This window comes from Ixodes scapularis, unplaced genomic scaffold (genome assembly GCF_016920785.2).
Source record: "Ixodes scapularis isolate PalLabHiFi unplaced genomic scaffold, ASM1692078v2 PGA_scaffold13__105_contigs__length_92229423, whole genome shotgun sequence".
Lineage (NCBI taxonomy): Eukaryota > Metazoa > Arthropoda > Arachnida > Ixodida > Ixodidae > Ixodes > Ixodes scapularis.
This window is the reverse complement of record NW_024609839.1, coordinates 73,954,399-73,966,782: the sequence shown is the minus strand read 5'-3', so window position 1 is coordinate 73,966,782 and position 12,384 is coordinate 73,954,399. Positions and strand designations below refer to the sequence as shown.

The following is a 12,384-nucleotide window of genomic DNA, read 5'->3' as shown; positions in this document are numbered from 1 at the left end:
TTGCTTCAACTGCCTTTCGCGAGCTCGAGCTTGGAAAGTGATGTTACTGGCCCTTTCTACCGCGGCCAACTTAACTCCCTCTTTGAATCCTTCCCAGGCCTCCCTGATACAAGTCTCTTTTTCGACCACACCCCGCAACAGCTCAGCGACAGTGGTTGCAAAAAGTTTATCATTCAAAAGTGTTCGGTTTAATTTCCAAAGCTGCCAGTTAAAACGAGACGCTCTGCTTTCTTTCCTGCCAATTTTAACGCTTACGAGGCAGTGGTCAGTAAAAAAAATGGGCTGGACACGGTAACCGTGCACAGTGCGCAGTACGTCAACTGTAACATAAATACGATCTAAACGAGCGTGTGACGTATTTTGAAAATGCGTATACCTTACGCCACTTCTTATGGTGCATAAGGCACCGACGTCCTCGAGCCCACACACATTTACAATTTCTTTCAAAAGTCTCGAACTGCTGTCACCACTCATGGCCGCTCCAGTACTATCCCGCTCGTCACAGACACAATTAAAATCACCCATGCACACGATCACTTTGTCACACTCCAGATAATTACGTAAAAATTGAAAAAAGACTTCTCTATCCTTCGCGTTATTGGGAGCGTAGATACATATCACTCGCCACTGGACATCTGACAGCGTGAAATCACAAGAAATGAACCGCCCGCACTCATCGATAACAACTTGCAAGTTTTCATAGTTCACGGACTTTCTTAAAAAAAGAAAACAGCCCCCCGACCGACCCGCAGCATGACTAGCGGCAACTTCATATCGCCGGAGATAAGGCCTCAGCGCTCTCTCAATGTTGTCTTCTGTCTGCAATTTAGTTTCTTGCACCGCAAGAAAGTCCGGCTGCTCGTCCTCTACCAGACGCTGCAGTTGGTACTGCTTCCTCGACGAGGCCAACCCACGGACGTTTAAAGTGGCGAAACTAAGAGACATATTACTATCACGGAGCTAAAATAGAGAGAAGGCTAGGCGCTACGATACAAAAAGCCGCTTAAGTCAAACAGGTAAACACATACAAAAAAAAATACAACACTCTTACTTGTACGAGGCCGCCTAAGCGATATTATTCAGCCGCAGTACAGTTCCTTCACTATGGAGCCTTCGGCACGTGGCCCTCCGGTGGTCCTTGAGGGGGGGCGTGGCGTCGGCCCCTCTTGGAAGTCACCGTCTGCCACCTCTGGAGTACCCTTTCCTGCAGGTTCTGCGGTTGACCGGGCTCCTGGGTTGGTGTCGGTTCCAGGGAACGCTTGGCAGAGCCGCTCACGGCGTCCATCTCGCCGTCCTTCTGGTCGTTCTCCCTTTCAACGGCAGCCAGGGTCGACTCCCGGCAGGCGTAGTCGTGCTCGCGCTCGTCCCCCTGGAGGGCCGAAACGCGTGCGACGTCGTCGCCCACCGGTTTCGGGGTGTCCGTGTTTTCTGCGGGGAGCTCGGCCGTGGTGGACGTCTCGGGTGGTGGGACGACCACGGTGGTCTCGGCTCGCCTCTGAGGTTGGTTGCCCTCCGAGTTTCCGCCTGCCGCGTCCTCAGCTTCATCCTGGTCCATGAGTAGCTCCGAGGCGTCGTCCTCAGGGCCGCCGTTAGCCACGTCTGCATAGGTTTTCTTGCATTCGTCGCGTAGGTGTCCGAAACGCCTGCAGCTCTCGCAGCGCGGCACTCGGCACTCCCTACGAATGTGGCCGGTTCGACGGCACCTGAGGCAGAGCGGAGCTCTACCCGGGGCCAGCACCAGGGCCGTGCAGCCTGGGAGCCGTAGTTGGTGCGGAAGGTTCTCGAGCGTGACGCCTTCCCTTAGGGTCAGCCTCACGACTCGGGTGGTCGACTGCACACCTTCGAAGCCTCCGACACGCCAGGTCTCACGGGCGACGTCTTCAACCTTGCCATACGGCTCCAGGGCCTTCTTCACGGTTTCGTCCGGAAGGTGAAAAGAAATCCAATGAAGCTTCAGCCTCACCTCGGCCTTCTCCGGGTCGACGACGATGCAGCGTCTCCCTTTAGCCTCGAAGGACGCGACGTCCACCAGCTTCTTCTTGGCCAACGGTGTTTTCAGAGTCACCATCCACACGTGGTACATCTGAAATGAACCACATGCGGCGATTTCGCCTAGTACTCCCGCTTTCTCGAGTCCGGCTTTAAAATCTTCAATGCGATAAGGCCGCGCCGTAATGTCGGCGTGCAGAAAGACAGAATTGAGGGCGTGAACGCCCTTCGGCAGGGGAGGCAGTACGATCCTGTATCCTTGGGAGCCTAACTCAGCAGAAATTCCACGGCTATCAGCGGTCGTTACCGCTCCGACGGAGCTCATCGCGATACGTCTTGATAGCTCGGAAGCCAGGCGACGAATCCCCCTTTACAGCCTTCGTCGGTTCTAGAAATTGTCTCGCCGACGTCGTGCGGCAAAGCCCCTATAAAGAAGACAAGCTAGTAGGGTTGTGCGAATATTCGAAATTTCGAATAGTAGTTCCGAATAATACACTATTCGATATTCGCTTCGAGAAGAACTCCACTATTCGCCTTTTTCGAAGTGTTGATTGCGGTGGGTTAGCCCCGTTGAGTGCGCTTCTTTCCGAGCACCGGTGCACTGCGGAGAAGCAATACCCGCGAAAGCAAGCTTCGCGGGTGTTGCTTCTCCGCATTGTTACGTTTCTCCGGGAGAATCGACGAATCCGGAGACCGACGTTTATTTGGCAGCGTCTATTGTTCGGCAGCCGGAACCAAAAGAGCACAAAGCTTGCCGGCGATGCCGCTTATATCGGCAGCAAGCACCAGAGGTACGCCCCCCTGACTCAGCAGTTCTGCTGCGGCCGCGACAGCGATAAGCGATAACATCGCATCGTAACAGCATTACATCGGTGCTCGGTAAAAAGCGCACTCAACGGAGTAACCCGCCGCAATAAACATTTGGAAAAGTATGAAAATAAGCAGTTGCGTGCTTGGATGAAAACCATACATTCAAGGCGGGATGGTGCACGCGTGCCGGCTATATATGAAAATAAATGGAAACTTTGTGACTGTGTATACTGTAAAACCCTTTATTTTCGGGGCCCCTATTTTTCGCGAATCGGTCACAGGGGACACTAAAGATTGCGATCGCAGCCACTAAAGATTGCGAATTCCAGAGACCTGCATTTAAATTCTTGACGACCGAAATTTTCGCGTGCCTTTAAGTTTCGTGGATTTTTCAATTCGCGATATTCGCGAAAATTAAGGACTCGCGAACATTAAGGATTTTACAGTATCTACATTGTAGTAAAAGTTTTAAAATTAAGCTGACTGTTTTGCAAGAGTATATGTTGGGCAGAGATGCCCTTACAACCTGCGTGCATCATGCAGGAGTCATTCTTTTTTAACTCGAAATTAAATAAAGAATATTTAAGATGTGTAAATTCACTCAATTGCGTATAGTTGGCCATTTCCATTGGATTGATTTTATGTCAAACTTGTTGTTTACTTACCATCCCAAGACATCAGACCTTCTGAGGTCACAGTTCATAAATATAGATAGATTAAACTTGGCTTATAAATGAACAGGTGGAACAACCTTCACAAGTTTCGCTGGGGTTTTGTCTAAGCATTATGTTATGGTAGTGAAAGGCGTGAAAAAACTATTCGATACTCGATTCGAAAATATTCGGCCAAAGCCACTATCGCTTCGAATTCGCTTCGAACTCAAAATCCACTATTCGCACAAGACTACAAGCTCGCTCTATTTCAGTGAAGGTTATTCGTTGTCGTTTTTATTTTTTGAAGATCAGATGTTACTCAATGTTTTGCCATCGCAAGTTAGTTTGTCACTGTAAACGGTTAAGGAGAGTACAAAGGAAATAAAAGCTGGAGTTTCTTTCAGTCTTGACTTTGCACTTTTGCCACATTAATGAGCCGCGTTTCTGCAATAGTGACTACATACTGTTCTGATATATTCGTAAACTGCATTTAAAGAAGATCGTTTTGATATATTTTGGGTTGTTTTATATAGAGTAGTTCATTGGTAAATAATTTGCGACAGGCACGTAGCCAGGATTTTGTTTCGGCGGGGGGGGGGGGGGGGGGGGGGGGGCGCCCATGACAAAATGGTGTATCGGGGGGAGAGGGAAAGGAGGCCCCAGCAAAATGGAAGATTTCGGGGAAGAAGGGGGGCGGGGGCGGCCCCCCCCCCCCCCCCCCCCCCACACACACACACACACACACCCTGACTACGTGTCTGATTTGTGAATGTGTCTTTAAAACGTGTTTATTTGACGTGTTGCGTAAATTCTTGCATTGAAATCTTTTGTTGTAATTTTTTTTTTTATATTCTGTGTACATGTTGTAAATCCTTCATAAAATAGAATACATTACTGCTACGTTCATGCTTCGGTGTAAAATTGACGACTGTGCAAAATAAGACAGTGAAACTTCAACAATCTCTACGCCTCGAGCTTCGAAATTTTTTAACTCCGGAAGAAAATTAGCTACGGCCTTCGCATATACCTGAACGCTCCTCCCAAGAACGTGGCTTTCATGTATTTTTTTTTTTTTCACATAAACATTTAAAAAGAATAGAAAATCAAAACATTTTTTTTTTTTCTTTTTAAGCAGTCTGGTTGGGACACACGTGTCAAAAAAATAAATTTTACGCGAAAAAAAAATTAGAGCAATATTGACGGCGTTTCACGCAATTGAGTCGGGAGTACCTCATTTTTACTTGTTTTGTCTCTCGGCATTTCGGGCGCGTGGAGGAGAAGCTGTGGCACTAAGAAGCTTTGGCCATCAGGTTGAGGTGCAGGGAGGGTATGAACATCTCGTTGAGGTGGAAAGAGTGTATGACAATTCCGTGACGTCATGGACTTTGCGCGCATAATTTAGGCGCAACTAAATATATCTCGCGCAGTCAATATTGCTCTGAAATTTTTTTTCGGCCAAAATTTATGTGGGTAAAATTTTCCCACTAAATTCGGTTGGAAAATTTTTCGCTAAATTCTTGTCTAGCTCGCTTGCACCTTTGCATTTAATTGCATTATAATAATAACCTTAAATTGCAAGCTTCACCCTTGTTGGTGTTAGACTGGTGGCAGCTGATAAAACCCGTTTGCTCTACCGACGTCTAACCCCTGGTTAGCTCAGTTGGTAGAGCGCTCCACCTGTAATGGAGAGGTCCCGGGTTCGATACCCAGACCAGGCGGATTTTTTCGGCCGCGCACCAGTCATGTAGCTGTGTTTGGAGATTTGCGTTTGTCCTTTGTCCTCTCTTGCTCCCCCTCTCCAGGGATTATTTCCCAGCTCGCTTGCACATTTGCATGTAATTGCATTATAATAATAACCTTAAATTGCAAGCTTCACCCTTGTTGGTGTTAGACTGGTGGCAGCTGATAAAACCCGTTTGCTCTACCGACGTCTAACCCCTGGTTAGCTCAGTTGGTAGAGCGCTCCACCTGTAATGGAGAGGTCCCGGGTTCGATACCCAGACCAGGCGGATTTTTTCGGCCGCGCACCAGTCATGTAGCTGTGTTTGGAGATTTGCGTTTGTCCTTTGTCCTCTCTTGCTCCCCCTCTCCAGGGATTATTTCCCAGCTCGCTTGCACATTTGCATGTAATTGCATTATAATAATAACCTTAAATTGCAAGCTTCACCCTTGTTGGTGTTAGACTGGTGGCAGCTGATAAAACCCGTTTGCTCTAACGACGTCTAACCCCTGGTTAGCTCAGTTGGTAGAGCGCTCCACCTGTAATGGAGAGGTCCCGGGTTCGATACCCAGACCAGGCGGATTTTTTCGGCCGCGCACCAGTCATGTAGCTGTGTTTGGAGATTTGCGTTTGTCCTTTGTCCTCTCTTGCTCCCCCTCTCCAGGGATTATTTCCCAGCTCGCTTGCACATTTGCATGTAATTGCATTATAATAATAACCTTAAATTGCAAGCTTCACCCTTGTTGGTGTTAGACTGGTGGCAGCTGATAAAACCCGTTTGCTCTACCGACGTCTAACCCCTGGTTAGCTCAGTTGGTAGAGCGCTTCACCTGTAATGGAGAGGTCCCGGGTTCGATACCCAGACCAGGCGGATTTTTTCGGCCGCGCACCAGTCATGTAGCTGTGTTTGGAGATTTGCGTTTGTCCTTTGTCCTCTCTTGCTCCCCCTCTCCAGGGATTATTTCCCAGCTCGCTTGCACCTTTGCATTTAATTGCATTATAATTATAACCTGGAACTGTACAGTCAAGTACATCACCGCGCAGGCGCAGTAGCGGCTTCTTCGTTGCGAAGGGCTTAGTGGAGGAGGAAACGCGGGCTACGGAAACTCCCTACTAATGCGATAGCGTTTAGGAGCTCGTGGCGCATAAAATCCGGCGTCGTCGTGGGCGGTACCAAAAATAATTACATAAGGCAACGCGCGCAGTCACGTGTCACGTGTACATTCCACTACAGAATTTCTCTCGTTGAGGCGGCGTTGTTTGTCCATCCTTCTGATGGCAGCTGTGGAATCCCAGCACAATGGCGGACTAAATCCTCAATGTCATGGCACGCTGAAAAAGGCACACCCCCGGAAAAGGTGATGAACGCAGTGACGTTGCACTTTCGAGTCTCCACGCTGTTCGATTGGATCGCCGACTCGTCCGCGCTCCGATATTCGCTGTCTTATGGAATAACTTGCACGTTTCTCGATGCAGATGTTCCGCCATAGTGCAGCGGTTCCGACCTCCTAACAATCGGCACGCAATTTTTGAAAAGGGTCTATTCCTACCTATGTGCACCTATGCATCTCCCCTCTCATGTCCTCTTGAAGCTCGCAGCATATCGGCTATTGTCTTCTTTAAACACACGGACTATTCTTTAAAGTGAAGCTTGCCTCAGTTGCCTGAGAGACGTATATCACCGCGCCCGTCTTGAAACGACGAAGCAGACGACCAAATTGACAAAACCGTTGCGTTGATACCAGTGGCAGTGGTTTGTAAACGAGTAAAGCTTTTTCCAGAAAACGGTCGCGTTTAAAACGTTCGAAAAAAAAAAAAAAGAAAAGAAAAACGAAGCATTGAGATTTTTTAAGAGGGAAAAAGCGAACTCCGCTCGAAACCGAAAGAAAGCAAAAGAAAGAAGCGCTGAGAAAGAGACAAGGACGAAGAGATGAACGACAGACGCTCCTCCGTAGCCCAGGCAACGTTCGAGCATGCGCAGAATGGATTGGAGTGGAGCCACGTGACCGGGTCACGTGCCGTAAACATTTTCCCATTTTTCACTCGTGCGGGTTTCCCGGTTTGACTTGTGACAGGTTCTTTGAACTACGAATTCAGTCAAAACGATGGCCCGAACACTCTTGCTACCCTCCCACACTTACGGAGTCCAGAGTTAAATTTATTATTGACGAATTGTCATAGCGTTTACGTACTTTGCTTCCGCGTGCAGTCGGAAAACATGACAACCGCCCGATTGAAGCTGGTCATAAAGGTAAGCTCATCTATAAATTTTTGCGTTCGCGTTATTGTTTTGCACATACCCCTACAGTGTTCAGGCATTCTCGTCAAGGTATGCACACTCGTCGTCTACATTGTTTGCAAGTCGCCTCTTGTGTTACTTCCCGGGCTCGATGTGCAGCGAAGCAAGGTACCGCCCCCAAGATTTACCTCTGCGAAAAGATTGTTGTTTGGTGTTATTTCTACCCAAATATCTCGCCCGCAGGTGCGTCAAATAATTCAGAATAATTGCCGTCTGAGCATCTGGTTTGTACCGGAGGTCCTGTGCCGATGCAAAATGACGCTCAATTTTACCACGTTTATCTGCACTGCAGCGAATAACCACTTCTGACATACCGCGTCGTGCAACTCTTGCCGGCACTTTTCGAGTACTTTTAACTTGATTCACTTACAATTAGAATGCGAGTTGAGTGACGCTTTTCTGCAGATATATATATTTACATCTTCAATTATCTGACATCTGTAATATCCGTCGCCTTATGTGACATAAACACGAACGTAATGCGTTCAAGACACGAAATGTATTGCGAGCAGTGCCTCAAATTGGGACGGGACCAGACCATTATCTGTCCAAGAAAACGACGTTGAGTCGACAGTCGCGAAAATCCAGCTATCGTAATGTAACCTAATTGCGTTTTCTGAGTGAGTGTGTATTTAATGGTAATCGGTTTTCAAGAGTAACATACCCAGCTCTTGATGACGCCAGTCAGCGTGGAGTTACGACAAGGGCATCACATAACATCTGCACATCTGTTATCCATCCACACCAACCAACACAACATACTGACATCTTTTGTTTACCAGCCACGAAGTCATCATCTAGCTTGTCTTTGTAGTGAGAAAAGATCTAGAGAGCAAATATTGTCAATGTTTTTAAAGTGATAGCTTTATGTGGGAGCCCTTCAAGGACCTCCCTTGCTCACATTGGTCTGACTGTAGCAAGCAAGACCATGGGATAGAGCAGTGCGTGTGATCACGGATGCCCCCTCTTTGCCCCCCACCCTCCCGGCACACAAAAATTGGAACTGTGCGTTAGTACAATAATCTGGTAGGTGCGAAGACATTTCCCATTCAGATAGCGTATGCGGCGGTGTTCCAAAGAAATTGTCGCAATAACCCTGGATGCAGAAGAAGAGAACCCCTTTCGTACATTCACAGTCCCTTTGCCATGCACGTGAATTTCATTAGGGGTTGTGCAAGAATGCTGTTTTGAATCTAGTAGCACTGTGCAATTCGTAACTAGGGTTTTGTGTTTTCGGGGTTTATTTTTCGGGGAACTCGGGTGTGTTTTTTTTTCGAGGTTATTGGTTTTGGCCTAATCTGGGTTTCTCGTGGGGTTTTTGGAGAAGAAAATAGGGCATGGACATGGAATTCCCTAACCCTCAGATGACATATGCACGCCCTGGACACTTGTAAATCATCCTCATACCTATAATAGAAGGAAACGAGATCAGGTGTGGTGTTCCCGAAGAAAGAAGCAGCCTCGCGGACTGTTCAGTAGGGGCTGCATTCCGGGTCAAAAAAAAGATAAAGGTGTATATAGAAGTTTTCATTTTACAAAGCCTGAGTCTAATTCGAGGGCAGCTCAGATTCGAGGGATGTTCGGCTTTCCTTGATTTCAACAGAACATCTTAGGGGTTTAAAATTTTGTTGTTCGTTGCAAAAACACTGAACCTTATCCATATCTTTTGCGGTGGAAGGGAAAGCCACAAGAACTGACTTTCTGAACAGCTTCAAAACTGCGGATGACACTGCGCCATTTGATTCAAACCGGCATTCACACCCCTCTACGTAGCATGTAATTCCCACGGCAAGTGCCGTCGGAATCACACCTTCGTTACTCTTGATGAGACCTCTGAGCCAGACTATACTTTTCGTTTAACCCTCCAGGGAAGCGTGGCAGTGTGCCTCACGGCTGCCCTCGCGCACTACTGGGGCCACCTGGACAGCGTTGGCGTCGCCCTCATGTACGGCGGCATGGTGTCCCTGGGTGTGCTTCTTGGGTGCCGCAGCGTGCTCTGCTCAGACGAGAGGTTTCCGGTCGTCCTCAAGGCGCACAAGGGGAGGAAGCTGCTCGAGCAACTGTTCCAGGCAAGTCGGCCAGGAACAGACTACAGTCTAGCTCCTGTCGTTACTTGGAATGAGTCTCCGACGAGTGTGCGTATTGTCCCATGTGGAGCGCAAGATCGTCTGCTTATTGTGCGGGGGTTGCAATAATGTCAGAACGCCAAACTCTTATTGGCCGATTTAAAAAAAAAAAAATCGGGTAGACCTTGAGGCTCTTAGCATTATGGACTACCCACTATCCTTTCAGTCAAAGCCAGTCGGAGCCCGGCGTCGTTTTGACGTCGCCGCAGCTCTTGCACAAGAAGCAGACTACTTGCTTTCTGCATTCCGCCCATGTGTCGAAAGCGTTCCCAAAAGGGCAACTGACGACCTCACGGAAGCTGGAGTGTCATTTTGTTGGATGTCGCTATCCCAACGGTTTGGCAGAGAAGAAGAAAAAAAATTACGAGCGAACGCCAGTGTCTCTTTCGCTGCGGCATCCCAACTCCCGACTGTGACGCCGCCGGGACCGTGGCCGTCAACGCCGCAAAACTTTTTTCACATCGTCAGGTAGAAATTGAGGGACCGCTTTTGAGGACGCAGTAATCGTGCTAGTCAAAAACGCGTTGCAGGCACATCTTTGGGCTGGGAACATATCGTGTGACTACGCTCTACGCGCATTTTCACACCCATCCCGAAAGTCATTTGACACTGACACGGCAGTAAATTGGCTGGATGGCTCATAGTGACCTCTGTGGTTCATCGTAAGATGAAACGAAGTGTAGAGGTGCGCACGATGCCCACTTTCCTAAATACCCGTACAGCAACACTAATTACTGGGTTTGGGTCCGGCTCAAGACCGGCGAGTAATTCGGACAACTCGGAGACGTTCGAAGTGGCAGCAGGCAACCGGTGACGCAATATTTTCATGTGACCTCCCCTATGGTTGTGGTGATAGTGATGTCTCGTTAATATGGACACCTCCGTTCCCCCCAAAAATCGTCCATAACATGAGTTGCCCATAATAACGAAACAAAAATGCACATATTTTCCCAGTTTGTCCCCGAAAATGGTGTCCATATAGCGGGAAGTCCATAATAACGGGGTCCATATAAATGAGACATGACTGTAATAACTGAACATGAGATTTCCCTTATTCTAATTTTAAATTGGTAATTTCTGCAACTAAATATTTTTAGGGAGATCAGATAGTATTTTCAATGCCATTTAAGGACATAAAAGCACATTATTAACATGCAACCTCGTGTCTAAATAGTACAAGAAAGTTAAAATTTTAGTGACGATAACAGTATGTATCCATTCGAGCTTCTCAAGTTGCTGCGTGTGAACGCAAGAGGACTCTGTTGCTGAAGTTATGGTGTCAAAATGCTGGGAAAAATTGCCCTGTATGAAGCAGTTGCCACGGTCATATTGCAACCCAATTGTGCGAACCAGCCTCCTTTGCTGGACACAGGAGAAGCTGAAAGAACACAGCCGGTTGGACAGCGCCGAGAAGACGAGGCACGTCGTCTTCTCGCGGGACGTGGATGCCAGGCTGAACGAGATCCTGGACCTGTGCATCAGGGACTTTGTCCTTCCCTGGTACCGGCAGCTGGTCCCGGACCACCAGTGCTTCTGCATGCTACTTAGGTGAGGAGACGGTGCCAGTTGCAGGAAGAAGTGTGCGACGCCGACCAGGTGGCTCTTTTAATGCCTCGGGATGCACGGTCACGTGCGTCGCTCTGCTTTAATGCACTCTGTTGACGTGGTCTGTAGCCCCTGACAGGCTGAGATGGGCAGAAAGGAGTTTAAGTTTGTCCGCCTCTAGGAGCATCCTTCCTTCAATACCACTTCTGCGTCGCGTGAGCCTTGAGCGTGCATGTGCAGCCGAAGCACGACTAAAGGGAAAGCACAGCTAAAGGCAAAGCACCACTAAAGCTAAAGCACGCTAAAAGCAAAGCCTGACTCAAGGCAAAGCACGGCTAAAGGCAATGCTCACGTGCTGGGGGCTGGGCATTCAGAAAGAGCATCCTGTCATCCTGATCCCGTCGGTGATTGCAGTAGTAAATGTGAGCGTTGCTTTTAGCAGGAGGAACACGAAAGTTGTGCACTCCAGATTTACTGCGTACCTCATGGAGCACTTTAGAAGGGCACTGAAGTCAGTGGCGTACCAACTTGTTTTTGAGTGAGGGGGCAAACCAGACCCTCTCCCCCCCCATGGGCCGGGGGGCGGTGCCCTTGGTATTCCTTGGGCGCCGCCGGCCAGTGTTTGCCCTGCCCAGTGGCGGCCTTGCCCCCCCCACCCCCCCCCCCGGTTGGTGCGCCCATGACTCAAGTGGTTTTTGAGATTGTCAGTTTATGGTGCAAACTCAACCTACATGACCTCCCAGGAAGGCAGAAATCATGTATTCTTGCGTGCCCTTTTTTTTTTATTATTAAAAGCACGACCAAACATCGCAACGCACACCTTTACCTGAAATTAATCTGGGCAAAAAGGGATGTGTTGCAATAGGTCACGTTTTTAAAAGGAAAAACGCCTGTGCATGATTTTGGAGCATATTTGCTTTTTCTGTAGATGCTGTGCAATTAGGATGCACATTTCTACAATTGTGACTTGACATCTATTTTTTTTTTTATTTATTAGTTATGATATGTTTGCTTGTTCTCTGAACTTGTGCAAGAATTGCTCTATTTCCCTTCCTGCTCTTCTTGCTTGGACCATTCATTTGGTCTGTAGTATGCAATAAATAAATAAAAAATAAAGTAATTTTTTGGTTATAGGTACTTAGGTCATGTGAATTTGGTTTGCAGCATTAAAAGGTGATCTCAAAATCTACCTTATTGCCTGGGCAACTCCTTTTCATTTTTGTTTTTGACAAAAACAATGCA

At 48.0% G+C, this 12,384-nt stretch overlaps 2 protein-coding genes across 3 annotated transcripts in view; both read left to right on the top strand.

The window, feature by feature from the left end:
* LOC8051012 overlaps positions 1-12,384 on the top strand; it is a gene marked incomplete in the record, with an annotated part of 650,797 nt that overhangs the window by 396,361 nt on the left and 242,052 nt on the right.
* LOC8051624 (sorting nexin-25) overlaps positions 7,190-12,384 on the top strand; it is a 49,621-nt gene continuing 44,426 nt past the window's right edge. The window contains exons 1-3 of one of the 2 annotated variants that reach the window (XM_029970665.4): positions 7,190-7,423; positions 9,340-9,540; positions 10,970-11,145. In XM_029970665.4, the coding sequence (XP_029826525.2) occupies positions 7,391-7,423; positions 9,340-9,540; positions 10,970-11,145 (410 nt within the window). In that variant the 5' untranslated portion in view covers positions 7,190-7,390. The remainder of the gene's footprint in view (positions 7,424-9,339; positions 9,541-10,969; positions 11,146-12,384) is intronic. The other variant, XM_029970651.2, reaches the window with a different exon arrangement.